The 14,939-nt window shown below is 41.7% G+C and overlaps 1 protein-coding gene across 1 annotated transcript in view; it reads right to left on the reverse strand.

Annotated features, from left to right (window-relative positions):
• The window catches only part of RAD18 (RAD18 E3 ubiquitin protein ligase), a 121,592-nt gene that overhangs the window by 25,854 nt on the left and 80,799 nt on the right, over positions 1-14,939 (reverse strand). The window contains exon 12 of the mRNA XM_019499785.2: positions 206-268. Coding sequence (XP_019355330.1) covers positions 206-268 — 63 coding nt within the window. The remainder of the gene's footprint in view (positions 1-205; positions 269-14,939) is intronic.

A 14,939-nucleotide genomic window follows, 5' to 3' on the forward strand; every position in this document is an offset into this window, starting at 1 on the left:
AGGACTCTGGTAAACTCTGCTGGGAGCTGCTGAATTGATGAAACTTCAAAAACTGCATGTTTCTTGCCAGTTGTTTTGTTTAAAACAACCATTTTCCCCCTCTGCCCTCAGCCCCTACCCCTTCCTCTTTTTTCAATTGGCAAACAATTAAATGGCCTGTATTAGGCTCAGTTTATTGCTCCATTAACCCATGGAATATACTTACGTATCTGATGACTCTGAACACATCTCAACCCCTTGTGGATCTCTCAAAATGTCTGAGCTGGAGCTGAAAAAAATATTAAAAAAAAAAAACACTTAGGTCATTCAAACGTGAGTTACAAAGTATTGGATTTTCAATAACAACAGCAAAAGTAGCAGCAAAGGAACTGGAGAAGAGAAAAGAAAAGAGAACCTCATTCAACAGCAGCTTCCCCCAAAAAATTCTTTTTAATTTCTAATTACTAAATTAGTCTACCACATAGTTAGCTACTACCTGTAAATACAGGTAGTAAAGTAACTGCATAGTAGAAACTGCACAATAACACCTGTGTAGACAATGACCAGGAGCAAATTTGCTCCCAGTCAGCCTAGCCAGCAGGGGACCACAGAGGACAGGGAGCTCTCTGTCCCTGGTCCTGGCACTGCTCAGCATCCCGGGTCCCCCCAGGAAATGGGAACCGAGCAGCACCAGGACTGGGGAGCGCTCTGCCCCAACTGGGATTCCCACCCACTCTCCATAGCAGCTGTCAGTACAATAACTTATTATATGAATAGAAGTCTGTTCTGAACACTCAAAGCAGATTCTCATTGACACTACTTTATTCAGAAAAATACAAGATACAAAGTAAATGCTTCACAAAAAACACGAAAGCAACTGCTAAAGGGGAGGCTGCCACCAAATAAAATACTCTGAACATAATTTTGGTCTCAAGGCATATTTGACACTGTAATAAATTATTGTTAGTGATCTTGAATTAAAATAAATAAATCACATAGGGCACTTTTTTTTTTTTTTTTTTAAACACATGGGGGAGGCAGCACTTTAATTACAGCAGCTATGAGAGCTGCGTTAATTAAAGTGTCACTGTCTCCTGTAACAGCATCCCCACGCTTAAAAAAATTGTGGTAGGGGCGCTTGAACTATAGCTCATTCAATGAGCTTTAATTTAAACATCCCCACCACCATTTTTGAGTACGGGGATGCTGATACACAAGACGCAGTAGGCTGCTGAAGCGCGGCAATTGCCATGCTCCAACAGACTCAATTAATCACGTGTGCTCTCATGCACTGGAATTCCACCACCTGCGAGAAGTCTCCGTGCTTGTGTGCAGGTGCCCACAAAGACTATTAGATGCCTCCATTAGACTGTTCTCTGCAGTGCTTAGAACACTTTAGATTAAGGAGGACAAGTCTAATTACAATAAAAGTTGGTAAATCAGAGACAACCTGAACATGCTAGAATTCTTAGTTTAAAAACTGCAATTTCTGTAGTCAATCTCACAAAACCATATTCCTCTTGACTGCTTTTAAATCAATTTTCTAATTTTTTTTTTTGGTTTCCTGGAGAGATGATGAATAGATTTCATTTGTCATTGTTACAACCCATTTCTCCTCAGAGATATTCAGCTACATAATAGCCATGCAGCCTATTTTCTTTCTAAACAGCCAGATCTTAAGCAAATGCGCAAGCCACTTGTGTACACTCATAGCCAAATGCATCAGATTGACAAACACAGACGGCATCAGTGATGGAAGAATGGAGCAATATGGTTGAGTTAACATGGCCCCTGGGAAAAACTATCTAAAACAATAATTCTACGTTAGGGGGGATCATTCTTCAAACGTAACCGAGTAGAAGCCTTTAGAAAGCAATCGTGCACGTATTGTCTATGTTCAGTGACTTCTTTTCTTGGCACAGTAAGAACAACTAAGGATAATCACCCCAGGATAATCTTAACAGTAAACCGATATGCAAAAATGTGCAATATCCATGGTGGGCTTGTTTGTTTTAAGTGAGATCTATATAAAATTTAAAGTGTAGGACAAGGAATTTTAACACCAAGCACTGGCATAAAATCTAAACATCCACCTGAAAAGATGCACCATAGCTGACTGACTAACTTCAATCCCCAATTTTGGGGACAATAGTTTTAGGTCCAGCCCTAAGAATTAGTGCCACCTTATGAATCTACTTAATGGCTCAGCATAAAATGGCTGCCTATCAGCTATGCTTTAAATGAAAATGAAGCAGAATTTTATCTAGTTAATTCATGTCTATATAAGGCTGGTCCGAGAGACTGCTTAATATGAGAACCCTTCACTACAAATGTCATAGTACCTTTGTACACAGTATATATATATATGTACATAGTCCTACTGAAGTCAAATGGAACTCTGCCACATTTAAAGTCAAGCATTTGCCTAAGTCTTTGCAGGATTTGGGCCTATATTGTGAATAACTGGCAGATTTTCTAGGGATTGTAAGTAATTTTAGTTAATTGGGAGGAAAAATAGGGTTCCAAGTGTATAAATAGCTTTCACTGGGAAGTGCATGTTTTAGATGCACAATGTATGCTTCTTAGCAGTTCAAGAATATACTATGAGGTGGGGGGAGGGCAGGGCTGGGCTGCACAATTCAACTGAACAATGAGAAAGTCTGTGGATTTTATTTTTGCACGGCATTAAATTATAAATGGATTCCTGGAAATTCCAGTGGTCTATAGCTTAATTTGGATGTTACGTGACAAATATTACAAAAGACTGGGGAGTGGGGGGTTGTTTCAGAATAATCTGTGCAACAGCAGTTGGATACCAATTCTCTTAGTTAACTTTCCACGTTCCCATAACAAAATCAATTGGGTTTGCTTAGTGTGTCAGTGTAGATAAAAAGAAAAATTAAAAAACAATACTGAAAACAACAGCCCCAGAATACTCATTCTCAGATATAATTCCAAGATGGCAACCAGAGCCCTGACTGATTAGAAGGAAGTCTAGAACAATATTTGATAGCTTATTTTAAATAGGAACTGTTTTCTTTAGGGAAGAACCTATTACTGGATTCCACAGGATACCACTGGGAAATGCAATCACATTACAAGTCATTGGCATGAGGATTATGAACTAAGGCTATCTGTATAGTACCATCAAAACAGCTAGTGCAGTGCTTTCTTTGGATTGCTAGCTGTGTGCAATTTCTTGAAGGAACAGTTTACTACCATCAAAAAGAGGTGCAGCAGAAAGGTCCAATGTGGGAAGTGAATTCTGCTAACCAGCATACAATTGGGACAAAGCCATTTTCATCATTTTTACTGCAGTAGCACCTAAAGACCTAAACCAGGTCCACATGCACGCACGCACACACGCTGATCCTTGCCAAAAAGAACAATGGATCATTCCCCTCCTCCACCAATGGATTTAGCCCCTCCTCCACCACCCTTCCAGACCTAAAGCAACTAAGGCTGGAAAGAGACATTGCCTTTGTGCCACCATAAAAATTAGCATAGAGACACAAAGACCAAGCAAACAAACATACATGTCTTTCATCATACTACAAATGCTCAAATTCTGTGAGTGCAACGGGGTATAAATTTGTGCTGCTGTTTCGCAGTGATGTCTTTTTGCTTTATGGTGGGACAGCATGGGCAGCCCAGAGCTGCTCACACTCTCCAGCCACCCCAGGCAGGTGCCCCTAGAGCTTCAAGGGCCTGATCTCAAGGAATTCCCATTCCCAGGGCAGGCAGGATCAGGCTCCTTGAGCCCTGGGAGGGCCTGTCTGGGTTCCCCAGTTTGCAGAGGTGAGTCCCAAGAAACCCCTGATAGGGCACTCGGGCACAAGTATCATTCTGCAACTGGGGCACACCTCTGCAAATTGGGAAACCTGAAGGTGAGGCCCGAGTCAGGGCACAGCAGCGTGATATGACACTCAAAGAACCCCCTGCCAAGGGAATCTCCGGGTGCAAGTCTGAAAGCAGGGAACCCAGGGCTCCCGTTTGCAGCTGTCCCTCAGGATTGGGCCCCTGAAGCCACTGGAGCAGCAGAGGCCTGACCCAGTGGGACAACAGGCAATATCTATGCAGCCCAGTGTAACAGATCAGCCGTGCCAAGGCATATCCAGGCACAGCTGATCCACTGCATTTGGCAATGTCTATTTATAGCCTCAATATGTAAGCCCTACATGTTTTCTTGAGCGCAGGGACTGATATTTTGCTCATGTCATGTTTGGGTCATACATGTCCAAGCTAAGCTCAACAACTTACATATACATATATGTTAGGTGCATGTTATTTAGTATTTTTAAGAGCTCCAGTGTTTGACAGGAACAGTGGAACTTATGCAGGTCAGATGGCAAGCTATAAGCACTTGCAGCAGCGAAAGCAATAGAAGCTATCTTTAAATATGCACCTCGTGAAAAAAACAGTGTGGGTTACTCCTGTGGTAAAGAAGTTAGTCAAGCCCACCAAGCAAGGCTACACCATAGCAGCATGATCTGTGGATTCAACGCCGGGGAGCTTGACTAAATGAGCCTAATCACAGAATTTGTCCTTGGCACAGAAGAGGAAGAAGAAACCAATTATTGATCCCTGATTCTGACAGTAGGCATGTGCTGACCTGGACCTTGGCCCAGGGAATGTCACTGCAGATACTAAGGGCAGATTTCTACTACCACCATGATGAGCATGAGCACCACCAAGAAGTTCACTCTGCTGCTCACTCCTCTTTCACTTTACACCAAACCCTGGACACTGGGCAGTTTAGTAATGCCCTTAAGTATGAGCCATTATACCATTATGTCTCAGGCTTGTTTTTTCGTGTGCAGTCAGGTCCATACTAAAACAGCAACATTGCCTAATTTTGGAGCAGAAGCAAGTAGGCAGTGCGCTGCTGCTGCCTTTTACTATTCCCTAATGACCTCCCCTTGCACTGAATCTCTTCTTCCCCATATCCAGATTTATTCCTTCCTTCATACCACTTGCATTGTCACTGTGTCTGCTCCTTCTGGCTAAACAGTCCATGGCAAACAACCTGGCCCAATGCTCTAAAACCTCCTCTAACTCAATACCCTGCTCCTCTCCCAGCTCATCTCACTCCTTCTTGACCTCTCACATACCTGAGAATGCCAAGATAAAATCTGAGTGAGACATAATGCTGTCCTTTTAAATTGTGTTTAAAAATTCAAGGATTTCTGCCAGTACAGGGATTCTATACTTAACTGCGATTCAAATCTGCAGAATACCTAAATCCCATTCTCATGCTTACTAAAATAAGGAACACTTCTTTCCAAATGTTTGAATCAGATTTATACACTTTGGTTGCTTGCAGATGTTAAAAAAACCCAAAAAACAGCACTTTACTTGAAACTCAGAGCGTTCACGTGCTGAGCCCCGTGCATGCCCAGAAGAGGCATCGCATAAGGTAGACCTGGCTCACCCAACGTTTATATAGATCGGGTGCTTTAGTGGGGCTTTTTGACACTTATCTAATAGCTCACTGAATCAGCTTTAGCTAAAAGCGCCAAAAAGCCACGCAGAAGCCCCCAGTCTATACAGGCATTGCAGAGCTGGGTCAAAGTAACGTGCCGCTTCTTCTGGTAAAGCCCTGTTTTTCTTGCTTTTTTCTTGAAATGTCTGCAAGCAGCCTTTATTTTCCAACAGAAAGAAAATGCACTTAAGGGCAAATGGCACATGCATAGCAGCAGGATCTCTTCATCCATTAGCAGTTCATCTGCTCCTGCTTATTTTCCACCTGAAGTTACAATCCTCACTTGGCAAAATTACAATTAGTTGCTGTAGAGATAATTATGGAATCACAAAAAAGATGATGATTTTTCAGGGAAGACATAAGAAACTAGATATGATTAGCTGCTGTATAACTATGACATTTTTATGTTGATGTGCTTAGTCATAATGATAACAGTGGAAGATAAGGGGAAAAAGAGCATTGGTGGTCCCTGGACAGAACAGCTTTCAGGCAAAATGGGATATGAAATTTATTTTTCAGTATTAGACACCCCCCAGTGACTCCTTTGGAGCATGTGTGAGCTGATGAATAAATACTTCCACAATTTCCAAACCTTATAAAACTATATAAAAGCACTCTAAGAATTCCATATTTCCACAATATCTCTAAAATTGAAACCTGATTGTGTTTAGGAGGGAAAAATGCTCATGGTAATCCTGTGTTAATTCTAGACAATAAGGCTTGATACAGGAAGGTCCCATTGCGACAGTATTTTTACTAAGAGTTTAGATTATGGATTTGTACCGTAGAGGATGGTTTCTATAAGGAAGGGAGGGAGTTGGACTAGATGACCACTGAAGGTTCCTTCCAGCTCTGCTTCTCTATGAACTGTATGAACTCTATAGACTTGCAGGAAAAAATTCTGCTCCCTTTGTACAGTATAGACTGAAAGAAAATCTGCCCCATGGCTACTATTGCAGACTGAACCACGTAGGCATTGCCACTTAGGTTGCATCTGTTTGATGCACAGATACTTGGCAAATCAAGTTTCATGACTCTATGAAAACCGCTAAGTACTTCCACATGAGCATTGTGACAGGCAGCTTTTTGTGGCTGATGTACATCATACACATGGTTATATAAACACAGACCATTCTGATACCAATGAATTACCAAAGAAAATAGCATACAGATGTTCACTTCCCCAAACACAAACGAGAATGCCTAAAGTCTCGCTTTGCGGAAGCACTTAAGAACATGCTTAATGTTAAAACCCAAGTAGTCAATGAGACTACTCATACCCTTGAAAAGAACATGCTATTTCACTTTGCTGAATCAGGTTCTGAGACATCAGCCCTACCCCAGAACAACAGCCAACTGGAGAAACAAATGTACTTTGAATTTATAGTGAATTTCAATAATTTTATCTACCAAGGGAGAAAGTAATTAGTTCATTATTCTATAAACAAACTGGAACAAGTTAGACAGCTATTTCAGAAGTCTTGAAGGTAAAAAATTAATTTCACAAGTTCATTAGCTTTCACAATATGTGCACATAAACTTAATATAAAGACCAGTAAACATATAGTAATTGATGCATGCCTGTCACACTAATTTGCCAGGGCAACACGTAATATAGGGGGTCTGAGATCACTCTGGGTATCTGACATTTATAATTCAGGAATATTCAGCCAAAAGAGCTTACTAAAAACTGAGCAGCAGGCCAGTTTCATGGTCCAGCAACATCACAACTTACTAGCACACAGGGCCCTGCACCTGAATATACAGGGATCAAGTGGAAATGTGTTTTGTTAGACAAAGTGGAAGAAAATATCCCGTGTTATTGTCTACAGCTGCTTCTTTTTGACCAAGCCAGGTTACAGAGAAATTTGCAAAATAAAGTACACAAATAGAAGAAAACTGTCTTGTGAATTTGCACTTCTAATTGTGATATCCATTCTACTCCTCATCTGAAGTGGAGCAACCCCTGATTAAAGTGATAACTAATTCAGTTCCTACATACATAAGCAGCAGCATAAGCAGATATAAAAACTGCACTGAATGGCCACTAAACTGCATTATGTAAACATTATGCAAGCATAGACAACAGTAAGTGGTTGTGATATGGAGTTATTAAAAGATAATGGTTTTAAATAGTATTCAAAGGGAATCACAACATGTAGTGGGAAATCTTTGAGGGATTTTTTCTCTCCTTCACTAGCACAGGTTATCCAATTAAAAGGTACTTAAAATGCTAGGAATGTGTTATTATTAACAACCTGCAAGCTACATAACAATACTAACTGCCCACCCGTTAGAAATATTTATTACATCTGTTTTAAAATAATGCCCCTGGTGCATTTCATTATAGCACAATGGGTATTTACAGCTACTGGAAACCTCTGGGGACTTTAGTGAACACATTTAAGAGCAGAATTAATACTTGCTGCCACAGGCCCTAGCCCAGTTCAAAAGTTAATCATTCCATAAAAGGAAACATGCCTGACTTCTCGGGAAAGGATTACACTCAATTTATAGGGAAGATTTGTGACCAGCTTCACACAGCTGGAATGGTCATTCTCTCAAAGGGACCCATTCTCTAAGCTGAACATTATATATAGGAGAGCGCCTGCAAGAGGAGCTTTCATGAATTCAAATGGCAGGGGCTTGAAGCAAAAGCACTAAAACTAGGTAACTGATTTGATTATTTTGCTAGTAGAACTATACACTGCTCCTACTGTTTTAACAAAACTTCAGTACAGCTGTTCGCATGATTGGGATACATCTTTATGTCACGAGAAACTTTTTTTTAAACTGCAGGCAGCTAACTAAAGGCACTGAAAAAAAATTACACACACACACATACAGGAAACCTGACCATAACTCTAAGCAACACAACTTTCAAATGTTGTTCTTAATTTCTTTTTTAGAGCCTTACTAGACAATATAAGCATGATTCTAGTGTACCCCTAAGGAAATCCATTGAAGTTAAGCAGTTCACTGGAGTAAAACCAGTGGGAGATCAGAATCAGGTCCTCTATAATAATCCCCAATTTCACAGCTTCTTTTTCTTTGTTCGCATGGCTAGGGCAAGCAACAGCAGAGAAGTGCTGATTAACTTTCATATAATGAGGTCTCATAGCTAGATGATGATATCCGGACTGGCTAAGTGGATTGCTTCAATCCCTCCATGATATGCAAGTTCAGGAGAGGAGTCTGTAATATGGCTCACTGACTATACCTTACCGCATACACAAGTCCTTGATGCCCCATTTGTCAGAAAGTCAGCAAGTCCTTGATGCCCCATTTGTTCAATAATTAGGCGTGCCTTCCATGCCCTGTATGAATGAAGTTCAGTGCAGTCCAGTATTTACATTGCAGGTAGAAATCCAGAATCTCAATGATCAGATCTATGACCAAATTTTTGTTGCACGCTACTGCTGCAAACCAGATTTCACGCCAGCGGCTCTCACCATCCAGACTGTTCAATGAAAGTTGGAGTGCGCGTAATCGGAAACATTTCCTTAATTCTACATCTTGGTGGGTGGGAAATATCTTCATACAACAGGAGTTCAGGGTCAGCCAGGATCTTTTCATACTCTCAAAGTATGGCTAAATCCACTCTCACCGAGGAGGGAGCGATATTTAATAACGTCAGCAGCTATGGAAGCAGCATGGATTTTACAGCACCACTGACTACTTCCCTGCTAAGTGCAAAAGCACAACGAATGTCATCACCTCGGCGGCCAAACTTCAATCTTTGCACTCACAACCACAAAAGCGACAGCAACATATATTCACTGCCATTTTTTATTTTCTGAATTTAAGATAGTGTGTTCTATCCTCATTTCAATTCAACTAGAAAACTACGGAAACTACAGATCCTGCCCCACTGTCCCAATTACATTTTTTTAAAAGCTATTTAAAGGAAGCTTCCAAAACAGCAAGAAAAATCTTCTTGGGCACCTGGATGTAATATCCTTCCTTTATCTGAAGAAATTAAAGCATCACTGCAATTACTTGTGGCTTTTGTCATAAGTAAAACTACAGAGAAAGTGAAAAAAAAATCTGAAGACCACTCAAAGTAATAAGGCAAGTTAATTAAATAGGTGCATTTCTGCAAAATGTTATAGTAGTTGAGAGGCATAAATGTGCATACAATACATTATTCAAGCTGTTTATTATACTATAGGACCCAAGGTTTTTTGTGAATTTGAATGGCCTACCAATTCAAATAGAAACCAGAGCTCTGGTAGAAAAAACAAGAGTTTGGATTTTTCACTTTTATGCTGAACAAAAATAAGCACTTATACTGAATTTACTGGATTATAATTCTGACGGTATAGGGACACGTTTGTGTAAACCTTATAAGAAGGCACAAATGTTTCCATTCTAACTCCTGCATTTTACATAATTCCCACTTTCCAAAATCTCTTGGATTGTAATTTTCAATGCTTGGACGTTGCCAGAGAACAATTTCTTCTGCAGACAAAGCACCAGCTTTTCAACAGTTTTGCAATTCAAGGAAACATGTTTTCCTCACTCCAGAAAAAAGGTGGGGGCAGGGGTTCTCTGGCTATAATTTTATAGACACAGCTATAGTAAAAATGGTTCAGGTTTGAAATTTAATATTTGGCCTGGTTTTAGCTCTCTGATGGGGAGCAAGTGTGATTCACTTGACATGCACTCGGGTTTGACTTAACGTCAAACGTCTGACCATTTGAAAAGGGAGCATTAAGAGAATTTCCTAATGGGCTTGCTAAGTCGAACAAATATTTCATTAGGAAAAAAAATTTCACACATCCAGTGTGCCAGAGATGATAGTGAAATTCAATCCTTTGCTCTCTCTGACTTTAGGCAATATTTTGCCTAATCCTTCTGTGGTCAAGACAGTAAGGAGCCTCTTCTCCTAACGCTGCCAACTAGAAGGATTGGGCACAGCTGCTGCCACTGTGCTCAGGGAATCACACTGCGCTTTAATGATCCCGATCCATATGCAGGGGGCAACAGCAGCACTGCAATGGCTATCCCATACTTAGCAACTAGCTCTGCTCCAAGAAAGACCTAGTTAATCTGCCTTGCATTCTGCCTCAAAGAAGGGAGAAAGTGAAAGTGATTTATCAAGAGTTGCCAGGCGTGCACAATTCTTTTAAAAGGGTATATTTAAAACATTGCTTTAAAGATTTCAACACCGTTCCATACCTGATAAACAAATTCACATATTAATTTAAAAAAAAAAAAAAAAAAAGAATAGAGCTTTAAAGGAAAAGATCTTAGTCAAGAGCCTCAGCTGTTGGTTCCTTGGGTCTCCCTGCCATTCAATAGCCTTGAAGAGCCAGAACACATCAAGCTATTTTTTATCTTTCTAATGCTGGTCCCCACTATTCCTAGCTTTACTGAAAAAATGTTAGCCTTCTTTTGGAGCAAAGCTCTAAATGACTGCTTTGTTAGAATTAAATGAAAAAGCAAGAACCGCTACTTACCAGACTCGCTGACTGGCACATCTGTAAAGGTAATAATCGTTTCACTTTTTCCTTCAGATAAAGTAATCTTGTAGATGTGTTACCATTACATCTACAGCAGGAAACCAAGACAAGCACAATACGAGTAGGGAAGGCAAGAGTTCAAGGGTTTAGGGAAAAAAAAAAAGGAAGACTAGAATCGATTAGTCAAAGGGTGATGTCTGCAATGGTGAGACTCTTTCACTCTATATATTTTTATTGCAGACAGCTACTATATTTCTTTTCTGCCCTGGGTGAATCAGATGGAAAACCATAATCTTCAGTTCAGTTATTAACTCTCAGATGCTAGGGAATATGATTTGTCAATGTTTACTACTAACACAAAGTAACAGTAAAAGTCAGGTCAAATAACAGCCAAATAACTGCTCTATTTCTACATATAACTATAAAACGCTTTAAAAATGGTATCAAGGGACAGACATTGTAATAAGAAGGTCAGAATATAAAAAGCCTACAGCTTTTAAATATACAGAATTACATTTATCAGAATGCAAAGATGACTACACACTAAGAGCATCAAGGCATACGTGAAATTAGTAAATTGATTTTTGTCTACTCTGTTTGGGAGCCAATACAGGAGTATCGGAAATAACTACAATTGCCAAACGTCATGCAAAGATTATTGCTTTTCTTGCCTATTTGATCTGATGTTAAACATACCAGGCCCAAATTTCAGAGGTTAGTGATTGCACTCCACTCCCACTGACTTCACTTGCTCTTGTAGATACTTAACAGGCCAGAAAACTTGGTTCCAGTAACTGCAAGTCATAAAATAAAATGAATTGGATGTAGTTCATCTTTGCTTTGCATATCTGGTTGTAGTACACGTGGTTAATCTAAATGGCCCTCTATGTAACAAAATGACATGCACAAAATTGATCCAAAAAGCAGAAACTCACTTTGAAATTTAAGTGGGAAGGGGTATCTACAGGATCTGAAAATTTCCAATGTTATACAATTACAGAACTGAGAGGAATTGTAAGCATGTGATAGTTGCAGATCCTCCTAAAAGGACAAAGGACCTATTCTCTCTTCAGTAGCACATGAAGAAAGAAATCGGTCAGTAATACGTTAACTGAGTAGTATTTTATCATCTCCCCAAAGAGATACTTCTGAGAGAGGTCAACCAAGTATTGTAAAATACATGGATTTTACAGTTCTGTTTCTGTAAAAGATATGGTTCTCATATTTTACAGCAGCCATTAATGATTTTGAGCAAGGTCTCAAGGACCTAGAAACAATGTCTGAAACAATGTCACACATACCCCTAAACAGTTGTCAGATGGTAATGATTTTTCTTTACTAACTTATGAACAAGGATCCTGGTTTTCTGTGTTTAAAAAACCCCAAAATCTCTGATTTAAAAACCCCCCAAATCCATGTTTTTTCCACAATTTAAATTAAACACCACTATATATCAGTTGAACACAATGTTTTATTAATATATTCACAATTTTAAAGCAATTTGGAAGCGTACCGGTGCCTCAATCATCATAATAAAATACATTCTAAATACCTATGTATTTTGACTTTGGGGGCTTATTTTACCATGGAAAATCAGAGCTCCCCCTGACCCCTTCGCTCACCAGGATGAAGGTCCAGCTGCTCCTGGTCGCCCATCCCCCACGCTGTTTTGTGGTGCTGAGCAGCCCTGATATGCTGAAGCCTTGCCCCTGCCCATGCCATTTCCCCTCACTCCTAAGCCACAGCCCCCACACAACCAACCCAGTCTCCTAACCCCTTCGCCCAGCCATGCCCCTTACACCCGGCCTGCAGCCCCTTGGCCCAGCCGGTGCCCCTCACTCCTGACAGCAAGTATTAGAGTGTGCCACAGTTTGGATTCCTATAAATTGTCTTTTATGTGCTTTGCCAGCCACATTTACAAGGGACAAAAAATATTATTAAAAAAAATTAGAAGGACGACAATTTGGCGTGACATTATCTCACACACGCGCTTACAATTCTACTTTACCAAATCAGAAGAACCTGACTTTAAAAATATTCCCACACTCATAGACGGCGTTGGGAAAACCTGGTATGAGCTGAATACCATAGATTTACTACTGGAATAAAATTATATGTCTGTGCTCATAAAAATGACAGCTTAGTACCCACTAGGGTGTACTGATTTAAATTTAAATGATAGACTTTAATCCTGACCTAAATCAGCAAACACCGATTTAAATAACTGATTTTAAAACTTATTTTCATTTGCAGGTTTCATTTTTCAATTCTATTGAAAAACTTTTAAAACACACTTATTTCCAGTGGCATATGGCCTTCAAGATAATTTGGTGCTTCTTTTTGTCAACTTTGCTAACTAGTGCAAACCTCCTACCAGGTTTTTCCCTCTTCTAGTTTCTTTTGGCATTTCCAAAATGCTGGCAGTTTAAGATTATGAGTATATGGTTTTGCCAAAACTCTGCGCATGCACTGCCACACTAATATGCTACCCCAGGAGCCAAAGGATAACCTTTCAGGCAGGGCCGGATTAACCTTTTAGCGGACCGTAAGAAAACAAACTCGTGGGCCCCAGACCGGTCAAGACCCCCCCACCCCAGTGCTGCCGCCCACGGGGAGCAGGGCTCAGAGCAACGTTGCCAAATCTCACAAGAAAAAATAGCAACGCTGCCTTTAAAAACAAGCCCAAAACAAGCACAACATATTTCAAAGACTGGGGAGTGGGGGTAGGAGTGTGTGGGGTAGGGTTGTGAGGGGGATGTGGCTGTGTGTGGTGGGGGCAATAGGGTATGTTGGCGTGTATATGTGGGAGGGGAGTTGTAGGGGCAGGGTGCAGGAGTGTAAGGGAGGGTGGAGACCCCCCCATGGCACAAAGCCCCCACTGGCAGCACTGACTGCCCTCAGGGCCTGTGCAGGCACCAGTGCCCTGCAATACATGGCTCCAGACAGCGCTGCATGGTGGTGGCAAAGAGTGCAACCCTGCCAGCCACCTCTCTCGCACCAGGGTCTGCACAGCCCACATGCAGCTCTGCGCTACCAGGGGAAGCAATGCAGGCTGGAGCCAACTGCCTTCCCTTGCCCCTGCTTCCCACAACCTGCATGGCAGGAGATGAAGAAGGCAGCTGGCTCCGGGCTTTTCCCAGTAGCATGGAGCTGCACGTGCATTACGCAGAGCCCGCGCAGCACAACAGAGGCAGCTGGCGAGAGGCTGCACTCTGTGCTCCCACCATACAGCACTGGCTGGAGCTGTGCCTGGGCCTGCACAGATCACAACTGCCCCAAGGGGTGCCACAGCTGGCACTAGGGGCTACGCGTTATGGGAAGGTGTGTGGGGTCCCCACACCCCACACCCCCCACCCTACCCCCCCAAGCTCCGCACTCCTGTCCAGTTACAGCCCACCCCCTCCACCCCTCTCCCTAGCTAGCTGGAGGCTGAGGAATGCACACAGGTCCCTGGGGTGGCAGCAGCAGTAGCCCTGCCCAGAAGCTGTGTGCTGGCCAAGCTGGGCCCTTCCACGACCCCATCTCGTTTCTGCAACTGGCGAGGCTGGCGAAGGGAAGGGAAGGGAGACAGACAGGGCCACTTCTGCTGCTGCCACAGAGGGAAGGACTGGGCCTCCCCTGCAGTTCAGGGTCCTAGGCATGTGCCTAGTTTGCCTATGCATTAATCTGGCCCTGCTTTGAGGTTTCATTCTTGCTCCTAGGGCTGGAAGTACATTGCGTTTACTAGGTGCAGAGCGGCAAGTCTACACTCTTTTGCTGGTTCCTGCCCTGCAAGCAGGGATGAAAATCCAGCTCCTCGCTCTCTGCCCATTCCAGAAGCCTAGAGCTCCAAAGAGACTGCTCTCCCAGCTCATGTTGCAACCTGCAACAGAGGTAATATATACAAGGCACCTATAACAATAGACCCATATGCCGTGGGAATTTTGCTTTTTTAAGTACAATGCAAGTAATTACCTACACTAACCCAGATATGAGTTACTTTTTCAACCATTATTTTGCCTCCAAATCGAGGC

The sequence above is a fragment of the Alligator mississippiensis genome, chromosome 12 (genome assembly GCF_030867095.1).
Source record: "Alligator mississippiensis isolate rAllMis1 chromosome 12, rAllMis1, whole genome shotgun sequence".
Lineage (NCBI taxonomy): Eukaryota > Metazoa > Chordata > Crocodylia > Alligatoridae > Alligator > Alligator mississippiensis.